Source organism: Kwoniella shivajii, chromosome 11 (genome assembly GCF_035658355.1).
Source record: "Kwoniella shivajii chromosome 11, complete sequence".
Taxonomy (NCBI): domain Eukaryota; kingdom Fungi; phylum Basidiomycota; class Tremellomycetes; order Tremellales; family Cryptococcaceae; genus Kwoniella; species Kwoniella shivajii.
In genome coordinates, this window is record NC_085918.1 from 35,840 (window position 1) to 52,938 (window position 17,099).

At 43.3% G+C, this 17,099-nt stretch overlaps 5 protein-coding genes across 5 annotated transcripts; 1 reads left to right on the top strand and 4 right to left on the bottom strand.

Annotated features, from left to right (window-relative positions):
• Positions 1 to 134: 134 nt before the first annotated feature.
• IL334_007461 (uncharacterized protein) lies at positions 135 to 3,064 on the bottom strand (the record flags this gene model as incomplete). Its single annotated transcript, XM_062939151.1, has 7 exons — positions 135 to 638; positions 695 to 1,055; positions 1,147 to 1,200; positions 1,270 to 1,327; positions 1,394 to 1,406; positions 1,489 to 1,564; positions 1,638 to 3,064. The coding sequence occupies 7 exons, from the start codon at positions 3,062 to 3,064 to the stop codon at positions 135 to 137; spliced, it is 2,493 nt and encodes an 830-aa protein (XP_062795202.1).
• A 3,406-nt stretch (positions 3,065 to 6,470) lies between these two features.
• IL334_007462 (uncharacterized protein) lies at positions 6,471 to 7,509 on the bottom strand (the record flags this gene model as incomplete). The annotated part of the gene is made up of 5 exons (XM_062939152.1): positions 6,471 to 6,552; positions 6,723 to 6,801; positions 6,989 to 7,013; positions 7,077 to 7,118; positions 7,393 to 7,509. 5 exons carry the CDS (start codon positions 7,507 to 7,509, stop codon positions 6,471 to 6,473), a joined length of 345 nt encoding a protein of 114 aa, XP_062795203.1.
• Positions 7,510 to 8,134: 625 nt separating this feature from the next.
• Positions 8,135 to 11,209, bottom strand: IL334_007463 (uncharacterized protein; the record flags this gene model as incomplete). The annotated part of the gene is made up of 1 exon (XM_062939153.1): positions 8,135 to 11,209. The coding sequence occupies one exon, from the start codon at positions 11,207 to 11,209 to the stop codon at positions 8,135 to 8,137; it is 3,075 nt and encodes a 1,024-aa protein (XP_062795204.1).
• A 1,127-nt stretch (positions 11,210 to 12,336) lies between these two features.
• IL334_007464 (uncharacterized protein) lies at positions 12,337 to 14,151 on the top strand (the record flags this gene model as incomplete). The annotated part of the gene is made up of 1 exon (XM_062939154.1): positions 12,337 to 14,151. One exon carries the CDS (start codon positions 12,337 to 12,339, stop codon positions 14,149 to 14,151), a length of 1,815 nt encoding a protein of 604 aa, XP_062795205.1.
• Positions 14,152 to 14,770: 619 nt separating this feature from the next.
• On the bottom strand, positions 14,771 to 16,241 carry IL334_007465 (uncharacterized protein; the record flags this gene model as incomplete). Its single annotated transcript, XM_062939155.1, has 3 exons — positions 14,771 to 15,664; positions 15,748 to 15,979; positions 16,072 to 16,241. 3 exons carry the CDS (start codon positions 16,239 to 16,241, stop codon positions 14,771 to 14,773), a joined length of 1,296 nt encoding a protein of 431 aa, XP_062795206.1.
• Positions 16,242 to 17,099: the final 858 nt, after the last annotated feature.

Below are 17,099 nucleotides of genomic sequence, written 5' to 3' on the forward strand. Positions count from 1 at the left end.
TTCAAATTTACGATGATATAATGCTTTTCAGATAGATGTCACTCCCTCTTCCTCCTGTTCTTCCTTTTAAAGATACCTCATCCGATAATATATCAACCCTTTTGACTCCCTTCGGCAATGTGCAGATTACGATTTCACATCATCCCTCTATCCTTTCCTTCATATTCCAATACACCATCAACCACTGGACCGAAGATTTCCTCCACCTCCTGGCCCCTTGATATAGGAGGGATAGATTCTTCTGGGGATACCTTGCGGAACGATGACTCGTGAGTACGAACATGATAATTTGAGTTGCGAGGCATCTTGACTGGCGGGAATACGGCAGTGTGAGGGGTGATAAGAGGTTCAGAGAAAGTAGGTGAAGGCGTGAATGCTTCGTTCGGATAATCGATTTCTAATTGGACGAGGACAAATTGATTCAACAGCTTAAACGCGACTAGGACGATGTGCTTACCATTCTCGGGGGACTCAGCCATGGTCGCAAATGTCCTTTTGGATGCTTTGCTCTTGACGGGCGTAATTGGAAGTTGTTGACCACCGAGAGTTAGTTTAAGATGAATGTTCTCTTCGCTACTGATCCTTCGTTCTTGAACTTTACGTAAAGGAACCTCGATATCAGAATCACTTTGTGTATCCTATATGCAATCATTAGATTAGGTTACGCTTGTGAAAAAGCTGGATTGGAACATACATTGGAATTAATTTGAGGAAAACTGGAATCTCCTTTCTCAGAGTACGGTTCGTCCACCTCTTCTTCCACTTTATGTCCTTCAACCTTTGCATTCGCCTTAATCCTGTCTGTTCTCTCCGCTTTGACGGCTGGGACATGTTTCTTCCCTTTGTTTCTCGAGTTGACAGACGGCATCTTGACGCTGGAGGGAGAAGTCTTTGTAAGCGATGTCTTTTTCCAGTCCTCCAAAGTGATTTTTGGCTCTGTCTGTTTCCACTCCTCCAGTTCCTTGAGGCGGAATTGCAATTCGTTTTCACTGAAACCATACCTCCTCCATTGTTTGATTACGTGTCGAAGTGTAGGAATTTTGATTCGTTGTGATCTAATTTCATCAGATTGTATCAGTATAGGATATTCGAAATACTCCTTTTTGCTGCTTAGATATAAATCTATCTACATACGAGAAAACTCACTTCAGCTGTGAATTTTCAATTGCTTTCCTCTCGAAACCCCAATACTTCTGGTAACTGAGTTTGACAGGCAGTAGTAAGGATAGCTCGGATACAATATATCAGGATAGGATTCCAAATACCTACTTGTTCAGATTTCGTTGGAATGACTTCCACTCATCACTTTTCGAATTGTTCCAATAAACTACCAAAGAACTCTCGAGTCAGCTTTATCTCCGCATAGTCACATTATCAAGCTGAAGGCTCTCACCGACTTTCGCAAACTACCGATATTGACAAAAAGACGTGTCAAATGTCAGATTTGATATAGTCTACAGACTCGTTTTATGAATCTTGTGAACTTACGGCTTCTGTGTCGGGTATGAAGGCATATCTGCCTTTCAGAATTACAAAACCAGGGTATTTATTATACGCCAGCATCCTGGGGTATTGGCAGGTTTCAGCTTCCTTTGCATCCATGATGGAGTCAGGCCATGAGTAAATATGAACCTTACCTAAGAAGTCTGAAGAGGAAGTCTCCTGTTGGTACTTTCCCACCGTTGTTGCCACTAGGACTCCCACTTCCAGTCCTTGCATTCGTGTTAGAAGTATTGAAATTCTTATATTTATTCTTATTTCCCGAACCCTGCTTCTTGTTTCTACTGATTGACTTGCATTCTAAATGTAATTTCGAGTCTAGAGTAGAAGATCGTGTTGAGTATTTACCATTCAGAGCTTGGGAGAAAGGTGATTGTGGCACATTGATTTTCTCACCAGTTGAAATTTGATCGACACTATAATCAGATGAAAGATTTGGACGGATCGACTTTGGGATATAGAAGTTCAACTTTGGTCTTGACAGAGGTCGCTTGATTGGATTAGTGATTTTCTTTTCATCTTCTGGTTCAGTGTCTTCTTCAGTCATCGCTTCCAGTGAAACCACTATTGTCTTCGTTGACTTGGTGTCATTAGGCGCGGAATGAGGTTGATCAGCAGAAGAAGCTGACTGGGATAGCTCAATCTCGAGTGGTTCTTCTTCTTGCTCTTCATCTTCATCCTCAGGTGAATCATGAGAAATCAAATCATCTTCAGTATTTGAAGAGGGAGAAGGCAGAACATCGTCGACTAAGAGGCGATTACCTTCAGCAAGATTCCACATCATAGGACCACGATCGTGACAAGCAGGCCCTACAATATTAATAGGTGGACCAAGTGGATATTGTTGGAACCGACAACCCATGTCTTCTTCAGTCTGCTTACAATCGTACCCCTCCGATGCGACACCGAAGGATTGATCTCTTTCTGATGATACCACATACCGTAGCTGATCATCTTCTTCTACAGCAGCATCCATCTTGTTGAGAGGGAATGTCTGCGATCTTCGAATAGTTGATCCCCTCAATAGGTGTGGGACCTGCTGAGAATCAAGAGGCAAAGGCGAAGGGAAAGGCGGTGGTGGAGGAAGGGTGGCGAATTGTCCTAATGAAGAAATAGAGTTTGAACCTGGTTCTTTATCGCAATCAGCGATGTTGAAAGTGGTATGGTGATTGATCGACGTGCGCTGCTCGGTATACGTTCGTTGGGACGTGAAGGGATGTGGTGGGAAGGTGGAATGATAAGTAATTCGAGGTGGTTGTGGTAATAGAGGAAGAAGTTTCCAATCTTCAGTTAACCAAGTCGTACCTTCCCTTCTCAGTGGATGGAAAGGTGAATCAACTAATCTTGAAACGGTGATATCATCTAAAGGAGGATTAGATGGGTATACATGAGCTGGGAACGTTGCAGTATGATCGTGATAACCCAAACCAGATACCGCAATGCTATGGAGAGAAAATGGTGGTAGAATTGCTTGCTCTAATCTTTCGTTCGGGTGATTGGTTAAATCAAGTGAACGAGGATTGAGAAGCCTCGGATCGATAGTTGACGGAAGTGGAGAATCCATTGAAAGGAAGGGAGCAACCTCTATTGATCACGAGGATTGAGGATGGAAAGAGGAAGGAATAAAAGGTATGACAAGTCGACGGGACCGTCGAAAAGGAAGGAAGAAGGGAGGAAGGAAGGAAGGAAGGATGATTCGGCGGAAATGCTTGACTGTAGAAAGCAAAGTAAATATATTTTTGGAAGGAGGGAAGAAGAGGAAGGAGACAGTCAGAGTTCCAATCGCATAGATATATTAAATGTAAATCATATTCATGATCAAATGATCCACCCCAGTTTCTTCTTCAACAATAGGACAAGTCATAATTTTGATTTCTGTGACTTCTGAGACCCCTCCTTTCCTCATATCAAGTTATATGAACATTAGTATAGACTCGAGAAGCAGACAGTAAGGTACATGGACATGATCATGTCGCACTGACCGGCCATCAAGAACCTATTGGATACCCCTCAACCTTTTATCATTCCACAGATCAAGGTCGACAGGCGTATGAGCAGAGGGATGAGGAAAGGAATCTCTCGGACGGTCCTTTCGAGATGTCAGTAAAACGACATATCAAATGGATCGTTTTCCTAAGATTGGTCTCCAAGGAAAGAGTGAGGGAGATCCTATTATTCGCCATGATGGTACTTCTTCCCCACTGAAAAGTATTGATGGTCGTCTCTATCTTAAAGGTATACAGTCAGTAGTCACCTTTTTTTCTCGGAGGAAGAACCCGCATTTTTTGCCTAATATGGGAAATATAGGTTCAGATCGAGATTGAGATTGACATTAGTTTCCAAAGGATCAGAATACAGTTATTATGCTCAGCACAAGATCAAAGTGATGAAGAAGGAATCATCAATGTCAAAGTGGAGGAAAGGAAAATGTTGCAGTAATGTTCGGCAAAACTAGTGATTGAACTGATCAGGCCTTTCAAAGTGGGTATCTGATTTCGGATAACCCGTATTCCCTAATCTTGATACTTCTTTTCCCCACTCTATGTTATATCTTCTCATGATACGATACTAGGGATATTGGGAATTAGAAGGAACACGTCAACTACACTCACTCGGATCAATGTGGCAGCTGTGTGTGCTTACTTGAATCACGTCAACCCGTATGATCTTATCAATAAACTTCTCAGCCGATCAAAGACTGCTCGTTAGTTTCCGAATCCGTCGAAATGGACCTACAGATCCAGGGGGAGGTACAGGTTCGTTGACTGGATAGAAGGAAACCAAGGCGTCTCATTTTGCGTGATGGGGGCTATTCCTGTCCTATTCTGGAAAATAGATTAATTAGTCAGGACAATTGGAAAATGAACATGCTTCTTAAAGCCTTTGGATCATTCTGGTAAGCCGTGTTGTAAAGTTCTAGACCCTGACACTAGCCGAGATATAGATTACGAGTCAAAAATCGAAGTTTCGTTTTGAGGAAGGAATAGGATCTAAAGGTGGGGGTAAAGTGGCAAAAAGTATCTACCGATTTCCTGATGTAGTTCCCCTGCCTCCCCAAAGACGGTATTTATGTATTCATTCTTTGCGCTCTCTGTATTTAAGTGTCAATGTTCTCAGATTGGGCTTGCATTACCCTAAAGACAGTGAGAGGCAATTGAGATGGTACCATTTTCTTAAGTCATCCCTTGACTTTTGTCGTTTCACGCGTGCATGTTTTTTTTTGCCTTTTTGCCGCATGTTTAATCTTGCTTCTAATGTTGACTTTCAGGGCAATATCTGATCGGTCAAAGGAAGCAATGACGAAGGGAGGGGAAAGAACGAGTGGAGCCAGGAAACGGGATGAGGTTGTGTAGTATGTTCATGATGAGATGTGAGAAATCGGGAATTGATGATACTTCCGTACCTAAGTTTGGGCGTGGACTAGTCATTGAAAAGAGAAAGGGTTCCACACTGTAGCTGGCAGGAGTAGAAGGGAGCTAGAAGCCTGACAGTTATATCACCCCAATACTAAACATTGAAGAAACCGGAAGTATAAGGTCGAACAGAAGATGTAAGTTGGATGATATTGAAATAAAGAAAGTGAGAACAGAAGGGAAATGGGGAAAACATGTTTATGTGTTTTCCGTATCGAATGATATCTGCTTGTATGCATATCGGTGTACATAGCTTTTCGTAAACATACATACACAATCAAAGTGATAAGTGAAACGTGTGTCATCTACAATGAGATCTTCTCTTTGGTCATCGTTTCATTGTATATCAAATATCTTAGTTGGAGAAGAACATTGTCAATTATCTCGGAACGACGGCGATGTTTTGGATCACGCTTTATTGTTCCTCTTGTAATGAAAAGGGGCGCAGATCTGACATGGAACGTTCACTCGACGAGCCTTTATACTTGGTCATGTGCAACGGTGAAACTATACATAGACATCAGAGATTATGCAGCCGGTCGAGCAAGGAAAGTCCGCGCTTATCAAATGGATGTACATAGACTGACTAAACAGCTTCCTTGCATTTACCTTTCTATTTGATGTGTCCTTACTCCTCAATATTTTCCGATTCCCCTTGAGATCCCTTGCGGGTTCACTCCATATGCCTTTTGTACAAAACAATATACCTAGTCACGAGAGATGGGAAATGATGGTAGACCAGACAACCATATCACGCAAAGTTGAAAGACTGAAAATATGAGAGAAGGCAAAGTGGGGAAATCCAGGAACTTTGAGAATAGAAGAATGTGAATAGGATTAGCTTCCGGTAACGGTGTTGATCGATCTAAGGTGTGATGACAATACCATTTAGTAGACTCATTGATCGAATTAAGGTTTGCTCAATAGGTACATAGTTTAAGAAACGACTCGATATGTCCTTCGGAACAAGCATCGCTATCTCCATGTCAGCCCGTTTGACACTTTTCAATACATCCCCTTAGATGCCTGAAAATACTCGAAATTGTGTACTCTCTATTTCCACAATAGTGCAATCTCAACAGTCACGATGAAGACAGCTCAGCGACGGTGTGAAATTTTACGAATTTAACACATAGACGCGATTGCGAATGACGGTGTTGAATGAATACCGTTGAACCCAGATATTTCGCCGCACAGCATTGAAAGTGATAAGAGTTTGTGCTCATTCAGTTGTTAAAACGGCAATAATCAGTTGTAACAGTCGGATGTCCACTGAACTCAGCTTGCAAAGCACACTCCCATTTGCTTGAGCGTACGAATCTCCACGATTTAGAACGGACCATGAATTTGGACTTCCCTTTTTACGTCTTGACACCTTGACCGCACAAAAGTGTAACGACATCCCAGCCTGGACCCGATCTTGAACGAGGAGCTCTCGCTATCCAGTTTTTGTTTTTTATCATGCGATGCGTGAAAAGGTAATACATCTCTCCTCAACCATCCCTAATCCAAACCGTAACCAAAAAGCTCCTAAATCTATATAGGATTTTTCATTATTTACTTCTTGGCTGAAGCGGCTTTGGCCTTGAGAACTCGCTTGACGATGGTAGCTTCCTCGATCAAGAATGCTCGGGTGATTCTATTATGATGAAGGTCGTGGGTAGAGAGTCAATATCGAGACAGTGTAGAAGGATAGATAGATTGGTCGAAGTCGAAGGGGGAAGGATAAGATAGAGGATAGTAAAGAATTGCAGATCAGCGACATGTCCTTTCAAGCAGATACACTTATTTCGCACAGGTGCAACTCACCGAGATTTGACACAAGGAGCACAGACGGAACCACCGTAAGCTCGGTTTACGCTCTTTTGTCTCTTGGAGAGAGTAGCGTCTGAGCGAATAGCAAAAAATATCAGCGACTGAACATGAAGTATATCCTTCGATCCAAATTCCACTCCGATGCTTTCCCAATGTCTGCTTATGCACTTCATCTTTCTATTTGTGCCATTAACCACCCTCATCCGCATCTATGATCCCGTACGGCACCTTGTGAAACATGAGGATGAAACAATACTAACATTGTCGAGGTCGGAGAACGGGGATCTGTATACATAAAATGAGAAAGTCAGTATTGTTTCAACAAGCAGGAAATGAAGTAAAACTCACACCAGCGAGAGCGATTCCACAATCACCACATTTGGGGGCGGACTAAAGAGGATGTTGATAGATATATCAGCGATGATTTCTTTTACAACGATTTTTAGCATCGTTCCCAACACAGAATCCTTCCGTATTCCACCTTGATAATGTCCATCCTAGACTATGTTGAAAATCCAAGTGCTGTTATCCGCTATCTCGTTTTTCCAACCTCATCCTATTGTATCTTTCCATATAGTTCTTTGACATTGCCCTCATTCTATTCGCATACTCAAAGTCTACTACTTCTTCTTTGCCAAGAACGATGGATCCTTGAAATACTCACAGCAACCTTCTTGAGGTGGTGAACGACCAATTTTCCACCGGGGGTTTTCACTACCCTTCTCCTGTTGGAGGTGGTGTTGTATGGTTGGCGCTTTCGAAGGGTTACTCGTTGGGCCATTTTGAATATGTTTAAACTTGAAGGATAAGGAGAAGGAAGCTAAGATTTGTGTTTGAATGGTTTTGACCAAGTAACAGCAAGCTACACACCAATGGAGAGAGCAGTCAGCAAGGGAGGGGAGCAACAGAGCCAAAACAAAGTGAACAGCGTCAAATCCCCCGTACGGTGGTGATCACCACACGGTGCACAGAGAAAAGCTTACAAGTGGCTATCGCCGAGAATATAACACCGAGTACATATAAAGGTGAACACACATTGTGGCACATCCAGCCTAATCCGCCGTGCAGTGATTTAAACCCGATAACACTTTAAACGCCGATTATTACGCTCACTGCTGAAACAGACAGCCCCTCTTTTTCATTTCATCACTCCAGAATGCATCAATTCTACAATGTACTACCACATTAGCGTATTCACTGGGATGTAGTCTCTGGTCGCAACGTGAGAGGAGAAAGTCATTAACTGTGCATTATCATCGTTAAAAGAGATTGCTATATAATAAGGTCGAATAGGACCGATGACCATCATAGTGACCGTGAAAGTATTGATACAACAATGATAGAGCAAAACATTATAGGTTTTATTGTCCGTAGAAACGCTAAAAGAGCAAGTATTCGACATAGAACTAATGAACAGCTACAACCACTACTACCGCAGCGATGACCCCTGCTATTATCATCGTAGGGATCGAGATTATCGCTGCCCATCTGCATGCCCTGACCATGCGATCTGGATGATCGATCCATCTGAACCTTCTCAGTGAGGTCTCTTCTCCTTGTGTGGTCTCAGTGTGCGGTGACGGCCGAAGAATGGGCCATCCTCCTACAAACCACAATATCGGCATTACGAAGCCCAGTATGAACAGAATCAAAGGTGTACGCGAATGTTTATTCGAGGAGGATCGCGAAGGTATCGCCTTTTCCATATCTGTCTCCGTGGTCACTGCTTGAGGCAGAGTCTGAATATCGCTTGAAACTGAAATATCAACTTGATTTGTTGACGATGCGTAAGGATAAGAGGGGTGCTCCCGCCCGAATCCCGGTGTATCAATCTGAGAGTCGATGTCGTGCACCGTAGAGCCCCAGTAGCATGAGTGGTCGTAATTTTGGGGTCGAGGAATCTGAGATCCAACTCCAACTATCTCTGATTCGTCTATATTCCTCGAGTTCCCGTTCTCTCTGTGCAAGGGGAAGTTGGAATTGGTCAAAAGCGGTGGAGTAGGTCGGCGGTATTTCGGTGTAGGTGGCAAGGGGGGTAATATTGGTCTCAGATGAGACTTCGGTGTCCGAGGTGGTGTAGCTATCGGATTCATCTCCGGTACTGTCGAGGGCAGAGGTGGTAAGTCTGGGTGTTGAACCGAGCTCTTCTTCGTCGAATGAGAGGGTGAAGGACTTTTGCCGTGGTGTGATAGACGGAGAGGTGGTGTTTGGTATCGGTACGATGAGATCGCCGATGAATCCCATGATTCCTCTTGATCTCGATTCTGTAATTCCGTTTCCATTTCCAATTCCACCTGTAAATCCCCAACTCCAATTTGATTGTTTTGGAGTTGGGTTGTAGAGGCGAGTGGATGATCTTGGTGTGGATGGTGCGGATGAGGGTATAAGATGTCCGAGGGGGTCGAATAGCTCTGACGTCGGCAAGGGTTCGAGAATTGATATTCTTTTGCTAGTGTGATACATTCTTTTGGTGGAGATGGATTGATTTGAGATTTCGTTAAACCGGGAATTTGCTGAATTAACAGTTCTACTTCTGGTGTGGGGAGGGGAGGGGGTAAAACGATTGAGTTTGGGTGTAATTGCATTTCGTTGGTATCGATCGCTTTCTTGGCTTCGAAAGGGTGATGAGGATCTATAGTATCGCTGGTTCGTGGTGATTGATGTTGTAGAGGTTGTTGAGCGATTACATCTCCTTCTGCTAAGAAACTCGATATCTTCTCCCTCGTATTCGTTTGTATCGGACTCGTCCCATCCTCCCCATATTGAAAACCCTCCTCCTTAATCACTTCTTCTTCAACAGATTCGTCTTTCAATTCGTCCTTCAACCAGTTTCCCAAGAACCCTAAGCCCCAGTTTGTAGGAGTCGATGAAGGCCCAGCATTCGGATTACCGAGATCAATCGGAGTTCCCAGCTTCTTGTCATGGAGGCTACCAATATCTCTGTTGTGCCTTCTAAGCGTTCTTTCGGGTTGTCCGGGTGAAGGAATGCAATCTGATTCCGATTCATTCACACTTGATTTGCTAGGCGAGCCACCTGGCATAGGTATCGCCTGCGGTTCAGAGAATGTCCCTACAGGTAAAGGACCGGAGAGTGTTTGAGCATCAAAATAAGTGCCTTGATCGAACAACGGCGATTTGAGCCAAGCCTTCTCGCTCATCAACTTCGTTCCGTGCTGTAAGCCGCCTTCCAGAGCAAGATCGTGAAGCGTACTAGCATACGAGTATCTGAACGGATTCGAACTCGTATGACTTTCATCCGAGAAGCGTTCTGATTCATCATCAAGGTTCGGTGTATGATGCTCGAGATTTGATGATGGGACAGGAGAAGATCCCATGTATGGCGCGATACCCGGACTGAGTGAAGGAGGAGCTAACCAATCTGGAGGAGCAAGATAAGGGTCAAACGTATTTTCTGCTGGATTTGGTTTTGAAGGAATAGCGGGAGCAGCTTTGGAAGGTGGTGACCAAATTGGCTCACAAGGCTGTACAACGCCTGGTCTTTCGTTCCAAGCTTTAACCAGCTGTTGATAAATGTCAGGATCTTCAACATCCCTCGAACCTATCCCTTCCAGTTGTCTGACCGTATGAGCTATCGCTACGATTCTTTTCCTTCGTTTGTTGGTCTTTGCTGGGGAATCAAGTATCTCCTCTTCGCCGTGATCGTGGGCGACATGATACTCAGCACTGCCACCTTCCTCGGAGATCGAAGGTACATAATGTGCCGCAGCGCGAAGCTCGACCGTTTCACCTGAGAAAGATGAAGCCCATGAATACGTAGATGATTGAATTGAATGATCTCCCGAATCTACATGTCTGGCTTTCGATTTGGTTGGGACAGGAGGTGGAGTCGAACAGCCAAGTGTTAACTCTAGTTGATTCGGCGTTATCAAAGCCAAGTCGGGCGAATTGACATCTGACTGTAAAGGTGATGACAAATCAGGTGTATCAGTTTCGGTAGGAGTGAAAGATTCATTCTCAGTCCTGAACGACGATTTTCTCGAGTGTTGTTGACGATCCATTTGTCGTTGTCGTTCTCCCGTTCCTCGATTATCTGGTAGTCTGCTTTGTTTTGTTCGGTCATTAACGATCAAATCGGTGGGTTTAGTCAAAGGTTGACGACGAGCAAGTAAACTTAAAGGTCTCCAACCGGATTTCATACCCATATCAATCGTGATATCGGAATCATCTCGATGATTGGAATCAGAATTATAAGAAGAAGAATGATGATGAGACAAAGTTTGCCTTTTCGCTCTGCCTATTCTTCTCGCTTCTTCAAGTCTTTGTTTTTCGATATTTAACATCCTGATTCTTTCTTCGTTATTCTCATAATTATCTTGGTGTAGATGAGCGAATTCGGTAACATGTTGTTCTTGAAATATTCGAATCGAAGATGGCATTTTAGGCAGCTTTGTTCGAGAAGATGAAGACGAAGATGAAGAGGGTGAAGGAGGTAATGGTGGAAGATTACCTACTTCGAACATTATCGAAGTCGACATTATAAGAAATCGGTCACTATAGGATTATACGACATTAGTCACAAATTAACCATTGATGAGAACTAATATTTCACAGAGAAAAGAGGCTGCGAATGATGTATTCATTATCAAGCTTGAAACTCACGTTTCACCACTATCCGCTTTATCTTTTTCATATGAGACACCTTCACACACGGAAATTGGATGCGAGTATGAAGAAATCCTTCCTTTATTCGAATTGGGTGTTCAGGTTATCGAGAGGAGAAAATGATGAGCCGATGGGAGTTGGCATGACTCTTTGCGTTGGTTCTCAATCAGAAGTTTATCAAGGTGACATCTGGCTTGAATTGATGGCGAAAATTGAGACAAAGGGATAAGTAAGGAAGCAAGGTGTGAATACAGAAATAAAGCGCCAGGGAGGGTCGCGACTCGTCTTAGTTGGTATGAAATGAACTGTATTTTCAAGAGAATGGGAATGCGGACGGGGGAAAGGTTACAGGACAGACGAGACTTTTGTGTTAGCTGTGGATGCAAAGAAGAGTCGATAGAGAACATGATGGTCGGTGACGATTGTTTGTCACTTTTTTGTTTTATATTTGCTGTTGTTTGTGATACCCGACTGATTTCTTTTCTTCACCTTTTTCTCATGCCCAAAATAGTGATGAAATCTTCCCTGATCGGGTAGAAATGCATTTCACATCATCCCTCTTGCACTGATTCCATCCGACATGACATGTCACAGGATTGCACATGCACAGGTTGAATCTGGCCTCTTGCCATATACCTGAGTTTCATATCAGCCTTTTCCTTGCAGGATACATGTGAATGATCTTCACGGACAGGGGTATGTGTACACATTATACATCGATGTCGTATGCCTAATCGGCTGGTCGCCTAATTTTATCAACCTTGCTGTAAAAGGGAGGGATGGAATAAGCTATTTTGTTCGCACAGGTCTGACGGTAACATAATAGATTAGATAAACCTCGACGGATTATGTCAACGTTTACTCTTCTTCTTCTTTCATTCAACGTGTTGCTTCGAGAGACCGATCATTGACAATATTCAAGATCACCAAGCATAGACACATACGACCGAGTTGTAGTCTACAAAAATTCATACATATAGCAACAATGCCATCCACTCCCCCGTCCGGATCAAGTCAAAGATCAGTAGAATCAACCGAGCAGGGGCGGGCAGCTGTCGCCACTCCTCTCAGTCATCAACATCGTTTTGGTTACCAGCGCGATGTACATCACCAAAGTCCCAGTAATTTCAGTGCCGCTCCAGCTACCTCGCCGTCAACATCTTTCGGGATTGAACTCAATTCTCTAGTATTATCTTCCCCAGCATCATCGTCATCACGTCCCGTCCCTCACACTCTTCCGACCCTGTCTCACTTCAATGGGTATTACCATGGACTGCCTGCCAGGCCTCAACTGATTGCTCGAAGCGACCCGTCAATCTGGGCTCACCCAACCTCCCCAATCGACTCAGGATTCGCAGATACCAAGACGATACTCCCGGTCGATCCTGCTCACCCTATCTGTAAGATTTGGGATACTGCACTCGGCTCCAAACTGCTCGAAATAATTGACTCTCATACAGACTTCGCTAATTCCGTCGACATCGCACGGATATGCTTTGACTCAGAAAAGGATACCGCTGGTCCTATCATCTGGATTGGAATACAGCCCGGGAAAATGAGTATAGAGGCTGGACAAGCTTTGGTACAAGATTGCGTTTATCTTCTAAACAAAGAATCGCTCAAAGATGTAGCAGTTGAAGTGAAAGAATCAGATATCGTTCTTCTATCAGCTCCTCGACTTTACGATCCACCCACGATCAAGCCGGCAATCCAGCCGTTCGCAACTCGCTTGTCGATCTCGTCAGGCATACCGATCTGTACCTCTGCCGGCAATTTTTACAGGGGCACGGGATCCTTCCTCTTGGGCGAAGTGGGTCATCCCCAAGATATCTTTCTATCTACTGCTGCGCATGTTGTCAACAGGACAAACAACGTTAACGGATGGAATTCAAGTCTGCCGCTCCCAAAGCATCGCCGTCCTCGAGGCGATCATGTCTGTATACCTGATAGAACAATTACCAATCTTCTAGAAGAGACAGAGGAAAGAATTAGCGATTTGGGTTTGGAGATTGAGGGCAAGAAGGTGGAAATGAAGTTCAAAGATAAAGATGGCAAGAAACTTGCTCGTATTCTCTTGCGGAAGACACAGGATGAATTAGCAGAAGTTCAGGCCTTCCGAAGCAGGCTGGCCAGTGGCTGGCAAGAGAACAAGGTGATCGGCAAACTATACATCTTCCCCAAAATTGCGTTTGCAGTCGAGCCTGGATCTTGGACCGAGGATTGGGCCTTGATCAAGCTGGATTCTCAACGTATTTCACATTCGGTGCAGAATTGGCTGGATTTATCCCTGCAAACAGATTTCATCGCTGCTCGAAAATCACCCCTCGATATACAGCCAAGATTGGGCATCCTCCAGGCAGGCCTTTTGCGACTGAAGGGTGTCATATCGCAAACGGAAATGGAACAGCCAATAGCAGTCTTGATGCGGGGGGCTAGCAGTGGTTTGAAAACTGGTTACTCCATGCCAGTGGCCTCCATGATAAAAAACAACAGCAACACTGACGGCTTGACCTCAAAGCCATACCGCGAAGATGACAGTGTACTTAATGATGGGGACAAGAGGTCTTGGAGTCGTGAATGGTGCATTACCGCCTATCCAGACGAGCCACCTTTCAGCGTTAAGGGAGATTCCGGTGGTGGGGTCGTTGCCAGGGATGGAAGAATCGGTGGAGTAATGACCGGTGGTTGTAAAGGGGCGTGGGGTGCCAATCCTACTGGGGTAGACATGACATACGTCACCCCGATGTTCTTCATACTAGAACGAATGAAGCTGCAGGGATTGGTTCCTACGCTGCTATGATGATCCGGGTGAGTTCATATTCTCCGTACCATCAAAAATCAGCTTCACGGCTGATATATATCATGTTCATTCCTCTCTGGCTCCCTTCGCTGAACGGATCTTCTACTACTGCGGACAGCTACCAATCCCGCCTATTTCAGCAGGTATATCAAAACTGCCCTTCATCCCTATATCATCAACTCGTATTTCACGAAAATCACGAAACTCCAAGACATCTGGATAATTCACGGTCATTCTACAAATATCTACACCTATCCAGTTGATCGATCACCTCAGCAATACCTCAATCAATATTTTGCGCACAGAATCCCACGTCTCGATTGGGTCCAAAACTTCAAACCATTCACTCCGTTTCACGAAACACGAATCATCACCTCATGCAGATAAAATCACTGTTGTTGTACATAGGATAAGGCAATCACTCTCTTGAATAAGACCTAAATAACATCGTACCTGTAGACTTCCTATCTCTCAATTGAATTGTAAATACGATTCGATAAGATATACGCTTTTCATTAGCTGATGCATATATGTCACATGTTACGTGTTGCATGAAGGTGATGAACTGCAATGAATCCGTCCTTTGTTATTTATCTGCTTATTCACTATTACTATTGCCTTATTGCACTTTAACCCAAGTATCTTGAACTCTCTCTGCGAATTTAAGGAACTTTGTTACACCAACGTTATCTTCAATATGACCTTTTGGATCTTCTGTTTTTTCAGGATGAGCAATACCTAATCCATATAATCCTGTGATTCTTCTATCGTTATGTGTAAATCCTGATGTATGTTGATCAAATTGTAAATCCTCATCATTTATCTGTTCTCCTTCAATGATAATTTTAGGATATTGATTCTTCTCATATCCTACTGCGTATATTAGATGTGTACATTTATTCAATTTATCTTGATATATCTCATCTTCCACTTTTTGTTCTTCCTTTTTTTTTTGCTGCTCCTCGTCCTGTTTCTTTTCTTTTTCTCCTTCTTCTTGACTGTTATCACTCTGAGGACGTAAATCAATTTGTTCGATTAATCGATTTTCTTTATTCATATTTTCTTTAGACCAATCTGCTGTTGATCCTTTTAATCCAGTATTATCAAAAATAATACCATCTTCTGTATATTCAGCATATTTGATTCCTCTTCTACTGAAATTGATTATCCTCAAATCGGCTAAACCTTCTTTGGTAATTTCGTATAGGTTTCGACATACCAATATTCCAGAATGTGAATTGCCAATTACACCCACTACTGATTTCATCCTCTCATCGTTCCTCTTCCCACCGTTTTCCCCTTCCCCTTCCCCTTCCCCGTTCCCATTGCCAGAAGGGAACAATGAAGGTAAAGTCGATTTAACCATACATCTGTCTAAATCTAATACCTTAAGATCAGGATTATATTTTTCGTGGAATGACGGGATTATTGGATGTGATCCTGTGCAAAGAAAGAGTCGTTGCGTAGTCATAGGAGATTCACGGTTCTTGGTCTTGATCGTCCATGTTGAGCCCTAATATCCACGATCATGTCAACCTCGATCAAGTCAAGCCAAATAACCTGACATGTCGATATCTAAAAGCACATATGACTCACCTCTAGTTTCGCCTCTTGAACCTCCCCAATGATCTTCGTGACTCCTTTCATCTCCAATACGCCCTTCTCGATCATCTTGATCATGTCGCCCGCCAAACTCAATTGACAAGTCTCATCTTTATCGATCTTTTCCAATTCATCAAGCGCATTTGGACTAGGTGATGATTGTGCAATCTGCCTGCATGTAGAGGATGAATGTACTGCATCGAGGTAGATCCCTACTTTTGTGTTTCTGTAAATGGGTCGGCGGCGGGCGCAGTAGACAAAGACGTTTGATCAGTATATCGACTTGCCGATGCTATCTCTGAGTTGAAATATACTCACGATGAGATTTCCCTATACAGTTCATTCAACCTTCCTCCACCGAATGATCGATCAATCCAACAAATGGATCTTATACCCGCATCGAGTAATGAGATGATGGTTGATATTCCACCTGGACCAGCTCCAACGATAACAGCTTCGTATCGATTCACTTGTTGTCCTATTGTCATATTGCCCACAAGGTTATAAAAGGTAGAATGTAAAAGGCAGTGGTTATTTTCGTGCTCCGTTATAGTTTATATACATCCGATTTGCATCTCTGACTTGTTCATTACGAAGTTCTTCCTTCCTTCTCGATGTCAACGATGATGATGATGATGACGATGATGATGATGATTCTAATTCGTAAATAACATTCAAACAACGTAAACTTACATCATCGGGAAATCTCATCCCCACGTGGTTACACTGTCTATGAAACCCTGAATTATGACGCGTGAAATGTGTCAGCGGAATCAAAAAAAAAAACCTCTCTCAATTTTTTTTTTCCGACTTCGTGGCATATCTCATTTCGTCCATATTGTCCTAAAAATCAAACATAATGGACGAAATCATTCATCATTGCTACTCGGGTCCTGCTTGGGTCATGGAAGGGCTTCACCACCGTGATACAGTGCTGCAAAATCCTCCATTCTGGTTCTTACTCGTCGACAAAAGACCAAATCATGATGTTTTATACCAAATTCACTAGTTCTCCTCCACACTATCCCCCATGTAGACAATGATGTACACGAATCTCTAGTCAGCTCATACTAATTCACATATTCTCGACGATTCCGTTCGAGGCTATTCCATCCTAACGGATAGCTCATTGTCTGCTGACTGCACGTTCGTCATCAATGATATTACCTATTTTCTTTAGTGGCTGAGTGGTCTTTCTTTGCCGCGTATTTATTAGGAAGGTTCTAGACGAGAGTATAAGCATCTTGTCTGAGTTTCTCGATTCTTCCAGTTCTCAAATCGTGTTTCGAATTTCCCAATATATCCTCGTTCGATTTTCTCTTCCCATATTTTGGATGTATGCCAGA